Source organism: Salvelinus fontinalis, chromosome 12 (assembly GCF_029448725.1).
Source record: "Salvelinus fontinalis isolate EN_2023a chromosome 12, ASM2944872v1, whole genome shotgun sequence".
Lineage (NCBI taxonomy): Eukaryota > Metazoa > Chordata > Actinopteri > Salmoniformes > Salmonidae > Salvelinus > Salvelinus fontinalis.
In genome coordinates this window covers 59,461,123-59,485,211 of record NC_074676.1, presented here as the reverse complement: position 1 = coordinate 59,485,211, position 24,089 = coordinate 59,461,123, and the positions used below count along the sequence as shown (strand labels likewise).

The following is a 24,089-nucleotide window of genomic DNA, read 5'->3' as shown; positions in this document are numbered from 1 at the left end:
TGCACATCGACTCAGTACTGGTACCCCGTGTATTTAGCCATGTTATTACCCCATACCCCTGCACATCGACTCAGTACTGGTACCCCGTGTATTTAGCCATGTTATTACCCCATACCCCTGCACATGGACTCTGTACTGGTACCCCGTGTATATAGCCATGTTATTACCCCATACCCCTGCACATCGACTCAGTACTGGTACCCCGTGTATTTAGCCATGTTATTACCCCATACCCCTGCACATCGACTCAGTACTGGTACCCCGTGTATTTAGCCATGTTATTACCCCATACCCCTGCACATCGACTCTGTACTGGTACCCCATGTATATAGCCATGTTAATACCCCATACCCCTGCACATCGACTCTGTACTGGTACCCCATGTATATAACCATGTTATTACCCCATACCCCTGCACATCGACTCTGTACTGGTACCCCATGTATATAACCATGTTATTACCCCTGCACATGGACTCTGTACTGGTACCCCGTGTATATAAAAATCACTGAAGCTGGAGACTTTTATTTCCCTCACCAACTTTAAACATCAGCTATCTGAGCAGCTTACTGATCGCTCGGGCTGTACATAGCCCATCTGTAAATAGACCATCCAATCTACCTACCTCATCCCCATATTGTTTTTATTTATTTTCTGCTCTTTTGCACCCCAGTATCTCTACTTGCACATCATCATCTGCTCATTTATCACTCCAGTGTTAAACTGCTAAATTGTAATTACTTTCTTACTATGGTCTATTTATTGCCTACCTCCTCATGCCTTTTGCACACACTTTATATAGACTTTCTTTTTCTCTATTGTGTTATTGACTTGTTTATTGTGTTATTGGCTTGTTTATTGTTTATTCCATGTGTAACTCTGTGTTGTTATATGTGTCGAACCGCTTTGCTTTATCTTGGCCAGGTCACAGTTGTAAATGACAACTATATAGCCAAGTTATTACCCCTGCACATCGACTCTGTACTGGTACCCCATGTATATAACCAAGTTATTACCCCATACCCCTGCACATCGACTCTGTACTGGTAGCCGTGTATATAGCCAAGTTATTACCCCTGCACATCGACTCTGTACTGGTACCCCATGTATATAACCATGTTATTACCCCATACCCCTGCACATCGACTCTGTACTGGTAGCCGTGTATATAGCCATGTTATTACCCCATACCCCTGCACATGGACTCTGTACTGGTATCCCATGTATATAACCATGTTATTACCCCATACCCCTGCACATCGACTCTGTACTGGTACCCCGTGTATTTAGCCATGTTATTACCCCATACCCCTGCACATCGACTCTGTACTGGTAGCCGTGTATATAGCCAAGTTATTACCCCTGCACATCGACTCAGTACTGGTACCCCATGTATATAACCAAGTTATTACCCCATACCCCTGCACATCGACTCTGTACTGGTAGCCGTGTATATAGCCAAGTTATTACCCCTGCACATCGACTCTGTACTGGTACCCCATGTATATAACCATGTTATTACCCCATACCCCTGCACATCGACTCTGTACTGGTAGCCGTGTATATAGCCAAGTTATTACCCCATACCCCTGCACATCGACTCTGTACTGGTAGCCGTGTATATAGCCATGTTATTACCCCATACCCCTGCACATGGACTCTGTACTGGTACCCCGTGTATATAACCATGTTATTACCCCATACCCCTGCACATCGACTCTGTACTGGTAGCCGTGTATATAGCCAAGTTATTACCCCTGCACATCGACTCTGTACTGGTACCCCGTGTATATAGCCATGTTATTACCCCATACCCCTGCACATCAACTCTGTACTGGTAGCCGTGTATATAGCCACGTTATTACCCCATACCCCTGCACATCGACTCTGTACTGGTACCCCATGTATATAACCATGTTATTACCTCATACCCCTGCACATCGACTCTGTACTGGTACCCCATGTATATAACCATGTTATTACCCCATACCCCTGCACATCGACTCAGTACTGGTACCCCATGTATATAACCATGTTATTACCCCTGCACATGGACTCTGTACTGGTACCCCATGTATATAACCATGTTATTACCTCATACCCCTGCACATGGACTCTGTACTGGTACCCCGTGTATATAACCATGTTATTACCCCATACCCCTGCACATCGACTCTGTACTGGTAGCCGTGTATATAGCCATGTTATTACCCCATACCCCTGCACATCGACTCTGTACTGGTACCCCATGTATATAACCATGTTATTACCCCATACCCCTGCACATCGACTCTGTACTGGTACCCCGTGTATATAACCATGTTATTACCCCATACCCCTGCACATCGACTCTGTACTGGTAGCCGTGTATATAGCCATGTTATTACCCCATACCCCTGCACATGGACTCAGTACTGGTACCCCATGTATATAACCATGTTATTACCCCATACCCCTGCACATCGACTCTGTACTGGTACCCCATGTATATAACCATGTTATTACCCCATACCCCTGCACATCGACTCTGTACTGGTACCCCGTGTATTTAGCCATGTTATTACCCCATACCCCTGCACATCGACTCTGTACTGGTAGCCGTGTATATAGCCAAGTTATTACCCCATACCCCTGCACATGGACTCTGTACTGGTAGCCGTGTATATAGCCATGTTATTACCCCTGCACATCGACTCTGTACTGGTACCCCATGTATATAACCATGTTATTACCCCATACCCCTGCACATCGACTCTGTACTGGTACCCCGTGTATATAACCATGTTATTACCCCATACCCCTGCACATCGACTCTGTACTGGTACCCCGTGTATATAACCATGTTATTACCCCATACCCCTGCACATCGACTCTGTACTGGTAGCCGTGTATATAGCCAAGTTATTACCCCATACCCCTGCACATCAACTCTGTACTGGTAGCCGTGTATATAGCCAAGTTATTACCCCATACCCCTGCACATCAACTCTGTACTGGTACCCCATGTATATAACCATGTTATTACCCCATACCCCTGCACATCAACTCTGTACTGGTAGCCGTGTATATAGCCATGTTATCGTTACTCATTGTGGATGAATTATTGCTTTTATTATTACACGTTTTACTTTTTCTATCATTTTTCTATTTTGTATCTGCATTGTTGGGAAGGGCCCGTAAATCAGTTTTTCACTGTTAGTCTACACCTGCTGTTTAGCATGTGACTAATACAATCAGATTTGATTTGAATATGAATGACAGTCATCCAATATTCTGTAATAATATAAGGCCATGCCCATGAAAATAAAACGTCTTCCTCCCTAATGTTAAATGGCACTGACCTCCACTGGTGTACAGTAAGTGCATATTTAGCATTGTGAAATTATTTTTGATATGAAATTAAAGGGCCTTATGTTTGTAGAATCGTATCACAATTGAGAATTCATTCACCTTTATATGGAGAATTTGTCTGTTTTGTGTGCCAGAGCCAGAGCCAGTCTACCTCTGAAAAGAGCGTATAAGGTCCTTGGACCTTAGGAAGTAACGGTAGACTCCTTAAGATGAACTTCTTGGGCTACCTTTCACATAGAATGAGCCCTGGTTAATCCATTCATTTCAGTGTCCTTCCTTCTGGTCATTATTTATGTGGTAACAAAGACACTGCTCATGAGCAGGGAGAACAGACACAGTCTATCCGGCAGGAAGTCACTGCTAATAAGGAAGGGTTGTGTCTGTTGTTACAGGGAGGGAGGCACGAGGACTGGTTGTGTCTGTTGTTACAGGGAGGGAGTCACGAGGACTGGTTGTGTCTGTTGTTACAGGGAGGGAGGCACGAGGACTGGTTGTGTCTGTTGTTACAGGGAGGGAGTCACGAGGACTGGTTGTGTCTGTTGTTACAGGGAGGGAGTCACGAGGACTGGTTGTGTCTGTTGTTACAGGGAGGGAGTCACGAGGACTGGTTGTGTCTGTTGTTACAGGGAGGGAATCACTAGGACTGGTTGTGTCTGTTGTTACAGGGAGGGAGTCACGAGGACTGGTTGTGTCTGTTGTTACAGGGAGGGAGTCACGAGGACTGGTTGTGTCTGTTGTTACAGGGAGGGAGTCACGAGGACTGGTTGTGTCTGTTGTTACAGGGAGGGAGTCACGAGGACTGGTTGTGTCTGTTGTTACAGGGAGGGAATCACTAGGACTGGTTGTGTCTGTTGTAACAGAGAGGGAGTCACGAGGACTGGTTGTGTCTGTTGTAACAGAGAGGGAGTCACGAGGACTGGTTGTGTCTGTTGTTACAGGGAGGGAGTCACGAGGACTGGTTGTATCTAACAGGGAGGGAATCACGAGGACTGGTTGTGTCTGTTGTAACAGGGAGGGAGTCACTAGGACTGGTTGTGTCTGTTGTTACAGGGAGGGAGGCACGAGGACTGGTTGTGTCTGTTGTTACAGGGAGGGAATCACGAGGACTGGTTGTGTCTAACAGGGAGGGAATCACGAGGACTGGTTGTGTCTGTTGTTACAGGGAGGGAGTCACGAGGACTGGTTGTGTCTGTTGTTACAGGGAGGGAATCACTAGGACTGGTTGTGTCTGTTGTTACAGGGAGGGAGTCACGAGGACTGGTTGTGTCTGTTGTTACAGGGAGGGAGTCACGAGGACTGGTTGTGTCTGTTGTTACAGGGAGGGAGTCACGAGGACTGGTTGTGTCTGTTGTTACAGGGAGGGAGTCACGAGGACTGGTTGTGTCTGTTGTTACAGGGAGGGAATCACTAGGACTGGTTGTGTCTGTTGTAACAGAGAGGGAGTCACGAGGACTGGTTGTGTCTGTTGTAACAGAGAGGGAGTCACGAGGACTGGTTGTGTCTGTTGTTACAGGGAGGGAGTCACGAGGACTGGTTGTATCTAACAGGGAGGGAATCACGAGGACTGGTTGTGTCTGTTGTAACAGGGAGGGAGTCACTAGGACTGGTTGTGTCTGTTGTTACAGGGAGGGAGGCACGAGGACTGGTTGTGTCTGTTGTTACAGGGAGGGAATCACGAGGACTGGTTGTGTCTAACAGGGAGGGAGTCACGAGGACTGGTTGTGTCTGTTGTTACAGGGAGGGAGTCACGAGGACTGGTTGTGTCTAACAGGGAGGGAGTCACGAGGACTGGTTGTGTCTGTTGTTACAGGGAGGGAGTCATGAGGACTGGTTGTGTCTGTTGTTACAGGGAGGGAATCACTAGGACTGGTTGTGTCTGTTGTAACAGAGAGGGAGTCACGAGGACTGGTTGTGTCTGTTGTTACAGAGAGGGAGTCACTAGGACTGGTTGTGTCTGTTGTTACAGGGAGGGAATCACTAGGACTGGTTGTGTCTGTTGTTACAGGGAGGGAATCACGAGGACTGGTTGTGTCTGTTGTTACAGAGAGGGAGTCACGAGGACTGGTTGTGTCTGTTGTTACAGGGAGGGAGTCACTAGGACTGGTTGTGTCTGTTGTTACAGGGAGGGAATCATGAGGACTGGTTGTGTCTGTTACAGGGAGGGAATCACTAGGACTGGTTATGTCTGTTGTTACAGAGAGGGAGTCACGAATATTGGTTGTGTCTGTTGTTACAGAGAGGGAATCACGAGGACTGGTTGTGTCTGTTGTAACGGAGGGAGTCACGAGGACTGGTTGTGTCTGTTGTTACAGGGAGGGAGTCACTAGGACTGGTTGTGTCTGTTGTTACAGGGAGGGAATCACGAGGACTGGTTGTGTCTGTTGTAACAGAGAGGGAGTCACGAGGACTGGTTGTGTCTAACAGGGAGGGAATCACGAGGACTGGTTGTGTCTGTTGTAACAGAGAGGGAGTCACGAGGACTGGTTGTGTCTAACAGGGAGGGAGTCACGAGGACTGGTTGTGTCTGTTGTAACAGGGAGGGAGTCACGAGGACTGGTTGTGTCTGTTGTTACAGGGAGGGAATCACGAGGACTGGTTGTGTCTGTTGTTACAGGGAGGGAATCACGAGGACTGGTTGTGTCTGTTGTTACAGAGAGGGAGTCACGAATATTGGTTGTGTCTGTTGTTACAGAGAGGGAATCACGAGGACTGGTTGTGTCTGTTGTTACAGAGAGGGAATCACGAGGACTGTCTGTGTCTGTTGTAACGGAGGGAGTCACGAGGACTGGTTGTGTCTGTTGTTACAGGGAGGGAATCACGAGGACTGGTTGTGTCTGTTGTTACAGAGAGGGAGTCACGAATATTGGTTGTGTCTGTTGTTACAGAGAGGGAATCACGAGGACTGGTTGTGTCTGTTGTTACAGGGAGGGAATCACTAGGACTGGTTGTGTCTGTTGTAGCAGGGAGGGAATCACGAGGACTGGTTGTGTCTGTTGTAACAGAGGGAATCACTAGGACTGGTTGTGTCTGTTGTTACAGGGAGGGAATCACGAGGACTGGTTGTGTCTGTTGTAACAGGGAGGGAATCACGAGGACTGGTTGTGTCTGTTGTTACAGGGAGGGAATCACGAGGACTGGTTGTGTCTGTTGTTACAGGGAGGGAATCACGAGGGCTGGTTGTGTCTGTTGTTACAGGGAGGGAATCACGAGGACTGGTTGTGTCTGTTGTTACAGGGAGGGAATCACTAGGACTGGTTGTGTCTGTTGTAACAGAGAGGGAATCACTAGGACTGGTTGTGTCTGTTGTAACGGGGAGGGAATCACGAGGACTGGTTGTGTCTGTTGTTACAGGGAGGGAATCACGAGGACTGGTTGTGTCTGTTGTTACAGGGAGGGAATCACGAGGACTGGTTGTGTCTGTTGTTACAGGGAGGGAATCACGAGGACTGGTTGTGTCTGTTGTTACAGGGAGGGAGTCACGAGGACTGGTTGTGTCTGTTGTTACAGGGAGGGAATCACGAGGACTGGTTGTGTCTGTTGTTACAGGGAGGGAGTCACGAGGACTGGTTGTGTCTGTTGTTACAGGGAGGGAGTCACGAGGACTGGTTGTGTCTGTTGTTACAGGGAGGGAATCACGAGGACTGGTTGTGTCTGTTGTTACAGAGAGGGAATCACGAGGACTGGTTGTGTCTGTTGTTACAGGGAGGGAGTCACTAGGACTGGTTGTGTCTGTTGTTACAGGGAGGGAATCACGAGGACTGGTTGTGTCTGTTGTTACAGGGAGGGAATCACGAGGACTGGTTGTGTCTGTTGTTTTTTTAATTATTTATTTATTTATTTATTTAACCTTTATTTAACCAGGTAGGCAAATTGAGAACACGTTCTCATTTACAATTGCGACCTGGCCAAGATAAAGCAAAGCAGTTCGACACATACAACAACACATAGTTACACATGGAGTAAAAACAAACATATAGTCAATAATACAGTGAAAAAAAATAAGTCTATATACAATGTGAGCAAGTGAGGTGAGATAAGGGAGGTGAAGGCAAACAGATATATGTATAAATAAATAAAAATATAAAAAGGCCATGGAGGCGAAGTGAGTACAACACAGCAAGTAAAATAAAAACTAAAAAAAAAAACACTGGAATGGTTGGTTTGCATTGGAAGAAAGTGCAAAGTAGAGACAGAAATAATGGGGTGCAAAGGAGCAAAATAAATTAATAAATAAATACAGTAGGTAAAGAGGTAGTTGTTTGGGCTAAATTATAGATGGGCTATGTACAGGTGCAGTAATCTATGAGCTGCTCTGACAGCTGGTGCTTAAAGCTAGTGAGGGAGATAGGTGTTTCCAGTTTCAGAGATTTTTGTAGTTCGTTCCAGTCATTGGCAGCAGAGAACTGGAAGGAGAGGCGTCCAAAGGAAGAATTGGTTTTGGGGGTGACTAGAGAGATATACCTGCTGGAGAGCGTGCTACGGGTAGGTGCTGCTATGGTGACCAGCGAGCTGAGATAAGGGGGGACTTTACCTAGCAGGGTCTTGTAGATGACCTGGAACCAGTGGGTTTGGCGACGAGTATGAAGCGAGGGCCAGCCAACGAGAGTGTACAGGTCGCAGTGGTGGGTAGTATATGGGGCTTTGGTGACAAAACGGATGGCACTGTGATAGACTGCATCCAATTTATTGAGTAGGGTTTTGGAGGCTATTTTGTAAATGACATCACCGAAGTCGAGGATTGGTAGGATGGTCAGTTTTACAAGGGTATGTTTGGCAGCATGAGTGAAGGATGCTTTGTTGCGGAATAGGAAGCCAATTCTAGATTTGACTTTGGATTGGAGATGTTTGATGTGGGTCTGGAAGGAGAGTTTACAGTCTAACCAGACACCTAGGTATTTGTAGTTGTCCACATATTCTAAGTCAGAGCCGTCCAAAGTAGTGATGTTGGACAGGCGGGCAGGAGCAGGCAGCGATCGGTTGAAGAGCATGCATTTGGTTTTACTTGTATTTAAGAGCAGTTGGAGGCCACGGAAGGAGAGTTGTATGGCATTGAAGCTCGCCTGGAGGGTTGTTAACACAGTGTCAAAAGAAGGGCCAGAAGTATACAGAATGGTGTCGTCTGCGTAGAGGTGGATCAGAGAATCACCAGCAGCAAGAGCGACATCATTGATGTAAACAGAGAAGAGAGTCGGTCCAAGAATTGAACCCTGTGGCACCCCCATAGAGACTTCCAGAGGCCCGGACAACAGACCCTCCGATTTGACACACTGAACTCTATCAGAGAAGTAGTTGGTGAACCAGGCGAGGCAATCATTAGAGAAACCAAGGCTGTCGAGTCTGCCAATGAGGATGTGGTGATTGACAGAGTCAAAAGCCTTGGCCAGGTCAATGAATACGGCTGCACAGTATTGTTTCCTATCGATGGCGGTTACGATATCGTTTATGACCTTGAGCGTGGCTGAGGTGCACCCATGACCAGCTCTGAAACCAGATTGCATAGCGGAGAAGGTGTGGTGTGATTCGAAATGGTCGGTAATCTGTTTGTTGACTTGGCTTTCGAAGATTTTAGAAAGGCAGGGCAAGATGGATATAGGTCTGTAGCAGTTAGGGTCAAGGGTGTCCCCCCCTTTGAAGAGGGGGATAACCGCAGCTGCTTTCCAATCTTTGGGGATCTCAGACGACACGAAAGAGAGGTTGAAGAGGCTAGTAATAGGGGTGGCAACAATTTCAGCAGATAGTTTTAGAAAGAAAGGGTCCAGATTATCTAGCCCGGCTGATTTGTAAGGGTCCAGATTTTGCAGCTCATTAAGAACATCAGCTGTCTGTATTTGGGAGAAAGAGAAATGGGGAAGGCTTGGGCGAGTAGCAGAGGGGAGGGCAGTGCTGTTGTCCGGGGTAGGGGTAGCCAGGTGGAAAGCATGGCCAGCCGTAGAAAAATGCTTATTGAAATTCTCAATTATAGTGGATTTGTCGGTGGTGACAGTGTTTCCTATCTTCAGGGCGGTTGGAAGCTGGGAGGAGGTGTTCTTATTCTCCATGGACTTTACGGTGTCCCAGAACTTTTTTGAATTTGTGTTGCAGGAAGCAAATTTCTGCTTGAAAAAGCTAGCCTTGGCTGTTCTAACTGCCTGTGTATATTGGTTTCTGGCTTCCCTGAAAAGTTGCATATCACGGGGGCTGTTCGATGCTAATGCAGAACGCCATAGGATGTTTTTCTGTTGGTTAAGGGCAGTCAGTTCAGGAGAGAACCAAGGGCTATATCTGTTCCTGGTTCTAAATTTCTTGAATGGGGCATGCTTATTCAAGATGGTGAGGAAGGCATTTAAAAAAAATGACCAGGCATCCTCTACAGGGAGGGAGTCACGAGGACTGGTTGTGTCTGTTGTTACAGGGAGGGAATCACGAGGACTGGTTGTGTCTGTTGTTACAGGGAGGGAATCACGAGGACTGGTTGTGTCTGTTGTTACAGGGAGGGAATCACGAGGACTGGTTGTGTCTGTTGTTACAGGGAGGGAATCACGAGGACTGGTTGTGTCTGTTGTTACAGGGAGGGAGTCACGAGGACTGGTTGTGTCTGTTACAGGGAGGGAATCACGAGGACTGGTTGTGTCTGTTGTAATGGAGGGAATCACGAGGACTGGTTGTGTCTGTTGTTACAGGGATGGAGTCACGAGGACTGGTTGTGTCTGTTGTTACAGGGAGGGAATCACGAGGACTGGTTGTGTCTGTTGTGGAGGTTGACTGATGTATGATTTTTCAACGCCGATACCGATTATTGGAGGACCAAAAAAGCCGATTCTGATTAATGGGACGATTTTTGTTTTTGTTTTTTTGTAATAATGACAATTACAACAATACTGAATGAACACTTATTTTAACTTAATATAATACATCAATAAAATCAATTTAGCTTCAAATAAATAATGAAACCTGTTCAATTTGGTTTAAATATTGCAAAAACAAAGTGTTGGAGAAGAAAGTAAAAGTGCAATATGTGCCATGTAAGAAAGCTAACGTTTTAGTTCCTTGCTCAGAACATGAGAACATATGAAAGCTGGTGGTTCCTTTTAACATGAGTCTTCAATATTCCCAGGTAAGAAGTTTTAGGTTGTAGTTATAGGAATTATAGGACTATTTATCCCTATACGATTTGTATTTCATATACCTTTGACTATTGGATGTTCTTATAGGCACTTTAGTATTGCCAGCCTAATCTCAGGAGTTGATAGGCTTGATGTCATAAACAGCTCAATGCTTGAAGCACAGCGAAGAGCTGCTGGCAAAACGCACGAAAGTGCTGTTTGAATGAATGCTTAAGAGCCTGCTGGTGCCTACCATCGCTCAGTCAGACTGCTCTATCAAATCATAGACTTAATTATAATATAATAACACACAGAAATACGAGCGTTAGTTTCTGGATTTGACCATATTAATGACGTATCATTTCGAAAACAAAACGTTTATTCTTTCAGTGAAATACGGAACCGTTCCATATTTTATCTAACGGGTGGCATCCATAAGTCTGAAGGTTGTGCAATGTAACAGCAATATTTCATGTTATGTCATAATTATGTAAAATTCTGGCAAATTTATTACGGTCTTTGTTAGGAAGAAATGGTCTTCACACAGTTCGCAACGAGCCAGGCGGCCCAAACTGCTGCATATACCCGGACTCTGTTGCACAGAACGATAAGTGACACAATTTCCCTAGTTAAAAGAAATTCATGTTAGCAGGCAATATTAACTAAATATGCAGGTTTAGAAATATATACTTGTGTATTGATTTTAAGGAAAGGCGTTGATGTTTATGGTTAGGTACACATTGGTGCAACGACAGTGCTTTTTTCGTGAATACGCTTGTTAAATCACCCGTTTGGCGAAGAAGGCTGTGATTCAATTCCATTTGGCAAATCTAACCATAATTCTATCCTCATGATTACTGCTTTAAAGCAAAAACTAAAGCAGGAAGTAGTGACTCGCTCAATACGGTAGTGGTCAGATGACGCGGATGCTACGCTACAGGACAGGACTGTTTTGCTAGAACAAACTGGAATATTTTCCGGGATTCATCAAATGTCTTTGAGTACACTACCTCAGTCATCTTTTTCATCAATAAGTGCATTGACGACGTCGTCCCCACATTGACCGTACCCCAACCAGAAGCCATGGATTACAGGCAACATCCGCATTGAGTTAAAGGATAGAGCTGCCACTTTCAAGGACCACGCTTATAAGAAATCCCGCTATGCCCTCAGACGAACCATCAAACAAGCAAAGCGGCAATACAGGATTAAGATTGAATCCTACTTCCCCGGCTCTGACGTTCGTCGGATGTGTCAGGGCTTGAAAGCTATTACGGACTACAAAGGGAAACCCAGCCGCGAGCTGCCCAGTGACGCGAGCCTACCAGATGAGCTAAATGCCTTTCATGCTCGCTTCGAGGCAAGCAACACTGAACTATGTATGAGAGCACCAGCTGTTCCGGACGACTGTGTGATCACGCTCTCCGTAGCCGATGTGAGCAAGACCTTTAAAAAGGTCAAAATTCACAAAGCTGCAGGGCCAGACGGACATATACTCAAAGCATGCGCTGACCAACTGGCAAGTGTTTTCACTGACATTTTCAACCTCTCCCTGACTTGAGTCTGTATACCTACATGTTTCAAACAGACCACCATAGTCCCTGTGCCGAAGGAAGTGAAGGTAACCTGCCTAAATGATTACCGCCTCGTAGGACTCACGTCGGTAGCATGAAGCGTTCAATACCATATCTACTGTACAGTATCTAGGGTTAGATCTACTGTACAGTCTCTAGGGTTAGATCTACTGTACAGTCTCTAGGTTTAGATCTACTGTACAGTCTCTAGGGTTAGATCTACTGTACAGTCTCTAGGGTTAGATCTACTGTATAGTCTCTAGGGTTAGATCTACTGTACAGTCTCTAGGGTTAGATCTACTGTACAGTCTCTAGGGTTAGATCTACTGTACAGTACCTAAGCTTTGTGTTAATGTTTACTTACACATATTATGCAGTGTTTGTATTTCCCATCTGCCCATTTCCCAGGTTTTCTAGCGTCTGTCTGTCTGTGTGTGTGTGTGTCTGTGTGTCTGTGTGTGTGTGTGTCTGTGTGTGTGTGTGTCTGTGTGTGTGTGTGTCTGTGTGTGTGTGTGTCTGTGTGTGTGTGTGTCTGTGTGTCTGTCTGTGTGTCTGTCTGTCTGCTTTATGTAACAGAGGAGCGGAGTCCCTGGGCAGCAGGCAGGTTAACAATGACCTCCATGTCACTGCTTCGTGGTGGATTGGAGAGGGGGAACAGATACTGCTATTTCTCCTCTGGGCAGATGGATGGAGCAATATTATCATGATTATTATTCATATTATATTCATATTATTTTTATTAATATTATTACTATTATTATTATTATTCAGCCTACAAAAAAAATATATATTTATATATAATAATCAAAAATGAGTAAATCAAAAATGAAGGAAAACAAAAAAATACGTTTCAAGCTAGGATTACATTTGCAGAATATATCTGAGAAACGAAAGATGATTTAATTACTACGATGTTTGAGAATACATTTTCCATGTAATTGGTTTAACTTCTTCTGCTATAGCTGTATTGAAAAGTAAAATGACTGAGAAGTATGCTGTGACAAGAAGCAGTGGCGTTAGTCTCAGTCCCTTCCTCAGTACACAGGACTATCCTAATCCAGCAGAATAGAAACAGCAGGCTATATTGCCTTCCTGTTTCTAAAATGGTCTGCTCTCCTCTTGCTCTGTAGAGCAATCTGCTTCCTTAGAGCTGTTGTAGTGATTCATATGTTGATGATGTAAAGAATATGTGTTGGTGTGTAATGAGGAGCAACCAGACACTGCACTTGACATATTTATGAAATTGCTTATCCCAGTTACTAATAAGCACGCACCCATTAAGAAAATGACTGTTAAAAACTGTTAAATCCCTGTGGATTGATGAGGAATTGAAAAATTGTATGGTTGAGAGGAATGAGGCAAAAGGTATGGTAAGTCTGGCTGCACAACTGATTGGCAAACGTACAGCAAATTAAGAAGTCATGTGACTAAACTAAACTATACTATGAAACATAGATGAATGATAGTAAACAGTTTTGGAGCACCTTAAATTACACACCTTAAATTACACATCTTAAATTACACATCTTAAATTACACATCTTAAATTACACACCTTAAATTCCATTCTGGGTAAAAAGCCAACTCTGCTCCTTCATTCATTGAATCAGATGTCTCATCACAAAACACACTGATATTTCCAACTACTTTAATTCTTTTTTTCATTTGCAAGACAAATGTAGGCATGACATGCCAGCAACAAACGCTGACACTACACATCCAAGTATATCTCACCAAATTATGGAAGACAAGCATTTTAATTTGGAGTTCCGTAAAGTGAGGATGGAAGAGGTGAAAACATTATTGTTGTGTATCCACAGTGACAAGCCACCAGGGTCTGACAATCTGGATGGAAAATGACTGAGGATAATAGCAGACGATATTCTATTAGCCAGATCTTCAATTTAAGCCTACTAGAGAGCGTGTACCCTCAGGCCTGGAGGGAAGCTAGAGTCATTCCTCTACCTAAGAATAGTAAAGCCCCCTTTACTGGCTCAAATAGCTGACCAATCAGCCTGTTACCAACCCTTAGTAAACTTCTGGAAAAAATGGTGTTTGACCAGATTAGAGGTCGACCGATTATGATTTTTCAACGCCGATACCGATTATTGGAGGACCAAAAAAGCCGATACCGATTAATCGGGCGTTTTTTTTTATTATTATTTTTTTTTTTTTATATACAGTGATCCCTCGCCACTTCGCGGTTCACTTATCGCGGATTCGCTATTTCGCGGATTTTCATAATGCATTTTTTATTTTTTTTTGGTGCATTGTGCTCTGCATTCTGATTCGCTAAAAACTCACTCCCGCTTCTTGTATCAAATGACAAAGCCACAAAGCGACGATGAAAGAGAAGAGGGAGAAGAGGACACGAGAGATGAGGAGGAAGGACTAACGCTTGGTCGCTTAGCAACCATGGTGCGAATGGCCACTGAACTTAAGCGAGTAGCTGAGGAATGGGACCCTTTGATGAGCCGTTCATTACAGTTCTCCAACGTAATCGATGGTGGCATGTCGGTGTACAAGGATCTTTTTGCAAAGAAGAAAAAAGAGCGACAACAGCTGCCTATCACTATGTTCTTCTCCCGAACAAACACACCTGCACCGCGGGCTTCAGAAGAAGAGAACACTGCAGAGCGCAGTCAGGATGCAGCGGCCCAGTCTGAAGAGCAGTGAAACGGCCTACACGTGAGTCACTGTATTTGTATACATGTAATAGTTGCTAATTGTAAAAAAAAAAAAAGTTTTCTATTTCGCGGATTTCACTTATCGCGGGTCATTTTCGGAACGTAACCCCCGCGATAAACGAGGGATTACTGTATATCATACTCATACACACACACACACACATTTTTGTAATAATGACAATTGCAACAATACTGAATGAACAATGAACGCTTATTTTAACTTAATATAATACATAAATACACACACAGCTCTGAAGTGACAATGATACTGAAGAGTCTGCTTAGGAGACAAATACTCTCAACTGTTTGAATAAAAAGAGTTTAAGTTACCTGTGATGAATGTTGAAAACAAAAAGTTTAATTTCTATATGCAGGAAATCCTATTTTAATAATGGGCATGGTAAGAATTGACGACCAAAGTGCGAGTCATAATTCCCATGACACCTAGCAAAATCTGAAAAGCGGTTCCTTCATTTATTCCATATAGGATATTTTTAGATTCACTTCAAATAAGGTCTGTGTTTCGTGTAGGCTTACACCACCGTGCCAATTTTATAACTGTGTAGATATCCATAGGACAAGGTAACTCTGATCAATATTGGCTAAATATAAGCCAAGATCATTTTTTTGGATTGGATTTATGAAAATATGTTGACAAACGTTACCTTATCCTAGTGAGATTTACACGGGTATCAAAACGTTGAGGCGGTTTAAGCCTGCACGAAACACAGACCTTATTTGAAGTAGATCAAGACATTCTCCATGGAAGACATGAACGGGAAAATAACGAAGGAACCCCTTTCAAGTTCAGCCGCAAGTTATTACAGGAATTATAACGCGTCGACTATTTCTCTCTAAACCATATACCTTTGACTAATCCGGAAACTATCACCTCAAACAAAACGTTTATTCCCGTTCCGTATTTTATCTAACGGGTGGCATCCATGAGTCTAAATATTCCTGTTACATTGCACAACCTTCAATGTTATGTCATAATTAGTTCGCAAAGAGCCAGACGTTGCATATACCCTGACTCTGCGTGCAATGAACGCAAGAGAAATGACACAATTTCACCTGGTTAATATTGCCTGCTAACCTGGATTTCTTTTAGCTAAATATGCAGGTTTAAAAATATATACTTGTGTATTGATTTTAAGAAAGACATTGATGTTTGTACACATTGTACAAATGTGTACACATTGGAGCAATGACAGTCATTGATTGATTGTTTTTTATAAGATAAGTTTAATGCTAGCTAGCAACTTACCTTAGCTTACTGCATTCGCTAACAGGCAGGCTCCTCGTGGAGTGCAATGTAATCAGGTGTTAGAGCATTGGACTAGTTAACTTTAAGGTTGCAAGATTAGATCCCCCGAGCTGACAAGGTTAAAATTCTGTCGAGGCAGAACGTTCCTAGGCCGTCATTGAAAATAAGAATGTGTTCTTAACTGACTTGCCTAGTTAAATAAAGATTAAATGAAGGTGTAAAAAGAAATTGGCGCCCAAAAATACCGATTTCCGATTTGTTATGAAAACTTGAAATCGGCCCCGATTTAATCGGTCGACCTCTAGACCAGATACAATGCCAACAGACTTTCAGCTTATAGGGAAGGACATTCAACAAGCACAGCGCTTACACAAATTACTGATGATTGGCTGAGAGAAATTGATGATAAAAAGATTGTGGGGCTTTCTTCAGTGCAGCTTTTGACATTATCGATCATAGTCTGCTAATTGAAAAACGTATCTGTTATGGCTTTACACCCCCTGCTATGATGTGGATAAGAAGTTACTTGTCTAACAGAATACAGAGGGTGTTGTCTAATGGAAGCCTCTCCAACATGGTCCCGTGTGGCTCAGTTGGTAGAGCATGGCGCTTTTAACGCCAGGGTTGTGGGTTCAATTCCCACGAGGGGACCAGGGTTCAATTCCCACGGGGGGACCAGGATGAATATGTATGAACTTTCCAATTTGTAAGTCGCTCTGGATAAGAGCGTCTGCTAAATGACTTAAATGTAAATGTAAATAATCCAGTTAGAATCAGGAGTTCCCCAGGGTAGCTGTTTAGGCCCCTTGCATTTTTCAATCTTTACTAACGACATACCACTGACTTTGAGTAAAGCCAGAGTGTCTATGTATGAGGATGACTCAACACTATACACGCCAGCTACTACAGCGACTGAAATCACTGCAACACTCAACAAAGAGCTGCAGTTAGTGTCAGTGGGTGGCAAGGAATAAGTTAGCCCTAAATATTTCAAAAACTAAAATCATTGTATTTGGGTCAAATCATTCACTAAACCCTAAACCTCAACTAAATCTCGTAATGTATAATGTGGAAATGGCTTGGAGTAACCCTGGATTGTAAACTGTCATGGTCAAAACATATTGATACAAAAGTAGCTAAGATGGGGAGAAATCTGTCCATAATAAAGCGATGCTCTACCTTCTTAACAACACTATCAACAAGGCAGGTCCTACAGGCCCTAGTTTCTACCTTCTTAACAACACTATCAACAAGGCAGGTCCTACAGGCCCTAGTTTCTACCTTCTTAACAACACTATCAACAAGGCAGGTCCTACAGGCCCTAGTTTCTACCTTCTTAACAACACTATCAACAAGGCAAGTCCTACAGGCCCTAGTTTCTACCTTCTTAACAACACTATCAACAAGGCAGGTCCTACAGGCCCTAGTTTCTACCTTCTTAACAACACTATCAACAAGGCAGGTCCTACAGGCCCTAGTTTCTACCTTCTTAACAACACTATCAACAAGGCAGGTCCTACAGACCCTAGTTTCTACCTTCTTAACAACACTATCAACAAGGCAGGTCCTACAGGCCCTAGTTTCTACCTTCTTAACAACACTATCAACAAGGCAGGTCCTACAGGCCCTAGTTTCTACCTTCTTAACAACACTATCAACAAGGCAGGTCCTACAGGCCCTAGTTTCTACCTTCTTAACAACACTATCAACAAGGCAGGTCCTACAGGCCCTAGTTTCTACCTTCTTAACAACACTATCAACAAGGCAGGTCCTACAGGCCCTAGTTTCTACCTTCTTAACAACACTATCAACAAGGCAGGTCCTACAGGCCCTAGTTTCTACCTTCTTAACAACACTATCAACAAGGCAGGTCCTACAGGCCCTAGTTTCTACCTTCTTAACAACACTATCATCAAGGCAGGTCCTACAGGCCCTAGTTTCTACCTTCTTAACAACACTATCAACAAGGCAGGTCCTACAGGCCCTAGTTTCTACCTTCTTAACAACACTATCAACAAGGCAGGTCCTACAGGCCCTAGTTTCTACCTTCTTAACAACACTATCAACAAGGCTGGTCCTACAGGCCCTAGTTTCTACCTTCTTAACAACACTATTAACAAGGCAGGTCCTACAGGCCCTAGTTTCTACCTTCTTAACAACACTATCAACAAGGCAGGTCAACATAGTGTGTTGTGAATTATGCAAGGAATGTATTGTAATGTTTTTTAAATTGTATACACTGCCGTAATTTTGCCAAACCCCAGGAAGAGCAGTGGGCAGTCCATAATAAATACAAATACCTATCAGATTACAACACCTATTAGTTACTGCAGACCGTATTTGATACAGAAAGTCAATGTTAGCCTACTGTTTCTAGCTTAGCCTTACTACTGGTAGGGTCAGGCAGCCTGGATACCACGGTAACAGCAGGGGACTTTGACCACTCTTCTCTTGTTCTGTTGAGCTGCTGACCTATCAGAGGATCAGATTCCAACACCTATCAGTAACTATATAAAAGAGATCCCACCAATCCCTTGTCATCTCTGTTAATGTGACAGTAGTAAAGTGTTTATCTGTTTGGCTAGCAGTGAGACAGACACAAGCTGGAAACTGAATGTTCAGGTTGTGACCGATGCTATGATTTACAGGAGAATGTGTTTGATGCTCAGCGGTGACAGAAATAGACTCGTCCTCGTGACATTTGAAAAAGCCCTACAGATGAAACAAATAGCATGTCAGTATTGAAGTGTTATTGACGTTGCTGAAAAATGGAGGGTTTAAACAGTTCAACAGTGTTTGTCTCTGACCTGTCCTGTGCTGCTGTCTGACCTGTCCTGTGCTGCTGTCTGACCTGTCCTGTGCTGCTGTCTGACCTGTGCTGCTGTCTGACCTGTCCTGTGCTGCTGTCTGACCTGTCCTGTGCTGCTGTCTGACCTGTGCTGCTGTCTGACCTGTCCTGTGCTGCTGTCTGACCTGTCCTGTGCTGCTGTCTGACCTGTCCTGTGCTGCTGTCTGACCTGTCCTGTGCTGCTGTCTGACCTGTCCTGTGCTGCTGTCTGACCTGTCCTGTGCTGCTGTCTGACCTGTCCTGTGCTGCTGTCTGACCTGTCCTGTGCTGCTGTCTGACCTGTCCTGTGCTGCTGTCTGACCTGTCCTGTGCTGCTGTCTGACCTGTCCTGTGCTGCTGTCTGACCTGTCCTGTGCTGCTGTCTGACCTGTCCTGTGCTGCTGTCTGACCTGTCCTGTGCTGCTGTCTGACCTGTCCTGTGCTGCTGTCTGACCTGTCCTGTGCTGCTGTCTGACCTGTCCTGTGCTGCTGTCTGACCTGTCCTGTGCTGCTGTCTGACCTGTCCTGTGCTGCTGTCTGACCTGTCCTGTGCTGCTGTCTGACCTGTCCTGTGCAGCTGTCTGACCTGTCCTGTGCTGCTGTCTGACCTGTCCTGTGCTGCTGTCTGACCTGTCCTGTGTTGCTGTCTGACCTGTCCTGTGCTGCTGTCTGACCTGTCCTGTGCTGCTGTCTGACCTGTCCTGTGCTGCTGTCTGACCTGTCCTGTGCTGCTGTCTGACCTGTCCTGTGCTGCTGTCTGACCTGTCCTGTGCTGCTGTCTGACCTGTCCTGTGCTGCTGTCTGACCTGTCCTGTGCTGCTGTCTGACCTGTCCTGTGCTGCTGTCTGACCTGTCCTGTGCTGCTGTCTGACCTGTCCTGTGCTGCTGTCTGACCTGTCCTGTGCTGCTGTCTGACCTGTCCTGTGCTGCTGTCTGACCTGTCCTGTGCTGCTGTCTGACCTGTCCTGTGCTGCTGTCTGACCTGTCCTGTGCTGCTGTCTGACCTGTCCTGTGCTGCTGTCTGACCTGTCCTGTGCTGCTGTCTGACCTGTCCTGTGTTGCTGTCTGACCTGTCCTGTGTTGCTGTCTGACCTATGTTGTTCTAAGACCTGTCCTGTCTTGTTCTCTGACCTGTTTTCTCTTGCTTTCTGACCTGTCCTGTCTTGTTCTCTGAGCTGACCTGTCTTGTTCTCTGAGCTGTCCTGTGTTGCTGTCTGACCTGTCTTGTTCTTTGACCTGTTTTCTCTTGCTTTCTGACCTGTCCTGTTCTCTGTCCTGTCTTGTTCTCTGTCCTGTCTTGCAACGTTGCCCTAAAAATGTGTGTTCTATAGGCGTTAGATGTCGCTCTGCTAGTGTTGATGTTTCTCTGTCCTGCAGGGATCAGGATCTGGCTGAGGCCCTGGACTCTGGAGGCTCTGACCTGGATCTTGAGATGGACATACAGGGGGAGCTGGGGTTGGGGGGAGGTCTGGGTCTGGATGGGGAAGAGGCCAGCGGGGTTATTCGAGTCCAGGAACTACCAGCCCAGCAGAGAGCCAAGCTGTGGAAGGTGAGCGAGGTCAGGGGTCGTGGGTTCGACCTACCGTAACAGGGGGAGGAATTAAACTAGGGATGGAATGGGAGGGGTCAGGGGGTGGTGAGGGGTGGTGAGGGACTAGGGAGGGGGTGGGACTTGATTTTATAATTTTTTTCCTGTAAAGCACGTTGCGTTGCTTTCCATGTCTGAAATGTGCTGTATAAATAAAGCTTGATTTGATTTGATTAGAAATGGAGTGGGACTATAAATGAGGTGGGACTAGGAATGGGGTGGGACTAGGTAAGGGGGGTCAGAGGATGAGGGAGGGGGGTGAGGGACTAGGGAGGGGGGGACATCTCTAATCTGTTTAGCTGATAATTGGTTTGTTGACCCCCAAAGTTAGCAGACACCACTCCACTGTTGATTAGCTGCTCTATGAGGAGAACAGAAGACTAGCATGTACTGAGCATGTTTCATAGCTAGAGCCAGGAGGTTTACCTGACCAGGAATAATTCAGGGCCATCGTTGACCGGGCGCAAGTCTGGGCCGTCGGTCTGGGCCATCGGTGGCCGGGCGCAAGTCTGGGCCATCGGTCTGGGCCATCGGTGGCCGGGCGCAAGTCTGGGCCGTCGGTCTGGGCCATCGGTGACCGGGCGCAAGTCTGGGCCGTCGGTCTGGGCCGTCGGTGACCGGGCGCAAGTCTGGGCCGTCGGTGACCGGGAACAAGTCTGGGCCACCGGTGACCGGGCGCAAGTCTGGGCCGTCGGTGACCGGGCGCAAGTCTGGGCCGTCGGTGACCGGGCGCAAGTCTGGGCCGTCGGTGACCGGGCGCAAGTCTGGGCCGTCGGTGACCGGGCGCAAGTCTGGGCCGTCGGTGACCGGGAGCAAGTCTGGGCCGTCGGTGACCGGGCGCAAGTCTGGGCCGTCGGTGACCGGGCGCAAGTCTGGGCCGTCGGTCTGGGCCGTCGGTGACCGGGCGCAAGTCTGGGCCGTCGGTCTGGGCCGTCGGTGACCGGGCGCAAGTCTGGGCCGTCGGTGACCGGGCGCAAGTCTGGGCCGTCGGTGACCGGGCGCAAGTCTGGGCCGTCGGTGACCGGGCGCAAGTCTGGGCCGTCGGTCTGGGCCATCGGTGGCCGGGCGCAAGTCTGGGCCGTCGGTCTGGGCCACCGGTGACCGGGCGCAAGTCTGGGCCGCCGGTGACCGGGCGCAAGTCTGGGCCGCCGGTGACCGGGCGCAAGTCTGGGCCGCCGGTGACCGGGCGCAAGTCTGGGCCGCCGGTGACCGGGCGCAAGTCTGGGCCGCCGGTGACCGGGCGCAAGTCTGGGCCGCCGGTGACCGGGCGCAAGTCTGGGCCGCCGGTGACCGGGCGCAAGTCTGGGCCGCCGGTGACCGGGCGCAAGTCTGGGCCGTCGGTGACCGGGCGCAAGTCTGGGCCGTCGGTGACCGGGCGCAAGTCTGGGCCGTCGGTGACCGGGCGCAAGTCTGGGCCGTCGGTGACCGGGCGCAAGTCTGGGCCGTCGGTGACCGGGCGCAAGTCTGGGCCGTCGGTCTGGGCCGGGAACAAGTCTGGGCCGTCGGTCTGGGCCGGGAACAAGTCTGGGCCATCAGTGGTTCTCAGTAGTTTCCCAGTCTGTCTCCTCCTGTGTGTTGGGGTAACTGTTAGCTACTAACTGATGATCTGGTCCTGTCTGTCAGCTACTAACTAGTTGGTGTGTTTTGTCAGATTGCGCTGAATGTGGCAGGTAAAGGAGACAGTCTGTCCTCGTGGGATGGAGTCCTGGATCTTCCAGAACAGACCCTTATACACACCCGCTGCCAGCAGCTCATTGGTGAGTGACTGTTACATACAGTGTCTACGTTATATATACAGTACCAGTCAAAAGTTTGGACACACCGACTCATTCAAGGTTTCTTCCTTTTAATGTTACTATTTTCTACATTGTAGAATAATAGTGAAGACATCAAAACTATGAAATAACACATATGGAATCATGTAGGAAGCAAAAAAGTGTTAATCAAAATCTATTTCAGATTTTAGATTCTTCAAAATAGCCACCCTTTGCCTTGGTAACAGCTTTGCACACTCTTGGCATTCTCTCAACCAGCTTTACCTGGAATACTTTCCCAACAGTCTTGAAGGAGTTCCCACGTATGCTGAGCACTTGTTTGCTGCGGTCCAACTCATCCCAAACCATCTCAATTGGGTTGAGGTCGGGTGATTGTGGCCAGGTCATCTGATGCAGCACACCATCACTCTCCTTTTTGGTCAAATAACCCTTACACAGCCTGCAGGTGTGTTGGGTCATTGTCCTGTTGAAAAACAAATTATATTCCCACTAAGCGCAAACCAGATAGGATGGTGTATCTCTGCAGAATGCTGTGGTAGCCATGCTGGTTAAGTGTGCCTTGAATTGTAAATAAATCACTGACAGTGTCACCAGCAAAGCACCATCACACCACCACCTCCATGCTTCACGGGGGGAACCACACATGCAGAGATCATCTGTTCACCTACTCTGTGTCTCACAAAGACACGGCGGTTGGAACCAAAAATCTAAAACTTGGACTCGTCAGCCCAAAGGACAGATTTCCACTGGTCTAATATCCATTTATTTATTGACATGGGAAACATATGTTAACATTGCCAAAGCAAGTGAAGTAGATAATAAACAAAAATGAAATAAACAATAAAAATGAACAGTAAATATTACACTCACAGAAGTTCCAAAAGAATAAAGACATTTCAAATGTTATATTATGTCTATATACAGTGTTGTAACGAGGTGCAAATGGTTAAAGTACAAATGGGAAAATAAATAAACATAAATATGGGTTGTATTTACAATGGTGTTTGTTCTTCACTGGTTGACCTTTTCTTGTGCCAACAGGTCACAAATCTTGCTGATGTGATGCACACTGGTATTTCACCCAGTAGATATGGGAGTTTATCACACTGTGGTATTTCACCCAGTAGATATGGGAGTTTATCACACTGTGGTATTTCACCCAGTAGATATGGGAGTTTATCACACTGTGGTATTTCACCCAGTAGATATGGGAGTTTATCACACTGTGGTATTTCACCCAGTAGTTATGGGAGTTTATCACTGTGGTATTTCACCCAGTAGATATGGGAGTTTATCACTGTGGTATTTCACCCAGTAGATATGGGAGTTTATCACACTGTGGTATTTCACCCAGTAGATATGGGAGTTTATCACACTGTGGTATTTCACCCAGTAGATATGGGAGTTTATCACACTGTGGTATTTCACCCAGTAGATATGGGAGTTTATCACACTGTGGTATTTCACCCAGTAGATATGGGAGTTTATCACACTGTGGTATTTCACCCAGTAGATATGGGAGTTTATCACTGTGGTATTTCACCCAGTAGATATGGGAGTTTATCACACTGTGGTATTTCACCCAGTAGATATGGGAGTTTATCACACTGTGGTATTTCACCCAGTAGATATGGGAGTTTATCACTGTGGTATTTCACCCAGTAGATATGGGAGTTTATCACACTGTGGTATTTCACCCAGTAGATATGGGAGTTTATCACTGTGGTATTTCACCCAGTAGATATGGGAGTTTATCACTGTGGTATTTCACCCAGTAGATATGGGAGTTTATCACACTGTGGTATTTCACCCCAGTAGATATGGGAGTTTATCACACTGTGGTATTTCACCCAGTAGTTATGGGAGTTTATCACACTGTGGTATTTCACCCAGTAGTTATGGGAGTTTATCACACTGTGGTATTTCACCCAGTAGTTAT

General features: G+C 45.9%; 1 protein-coding gene across 3 annotated transcripts in view; it reads left to right on the top strand.

The window, feature by feature from the left end:
* tbc1d23 (TBC1 domain family, member 23) overlaps nt 1-24,089 on the top strand; it is a 106,058-nt gene that overhangs the window by 8,248 nt on the left and 73,721 nt on the right. For all 3 annotated transcript variants that reach the window (XM_055941230.1, XM_055941231.1, XM_055941232.1), the window contains exons 2-3: nt 20,165-20,336; nt 22,027-22,132. In XM_055941230.1, the coding sequence (XP_055797205.1) occupies nt 20,165-20,336; nt 22,027-22,132 (278 nt within the window). The remainder of the gene's footprint in view (nt 1-20,164; nt 20,337-22,026; nt 22,133-24,089) is intronic.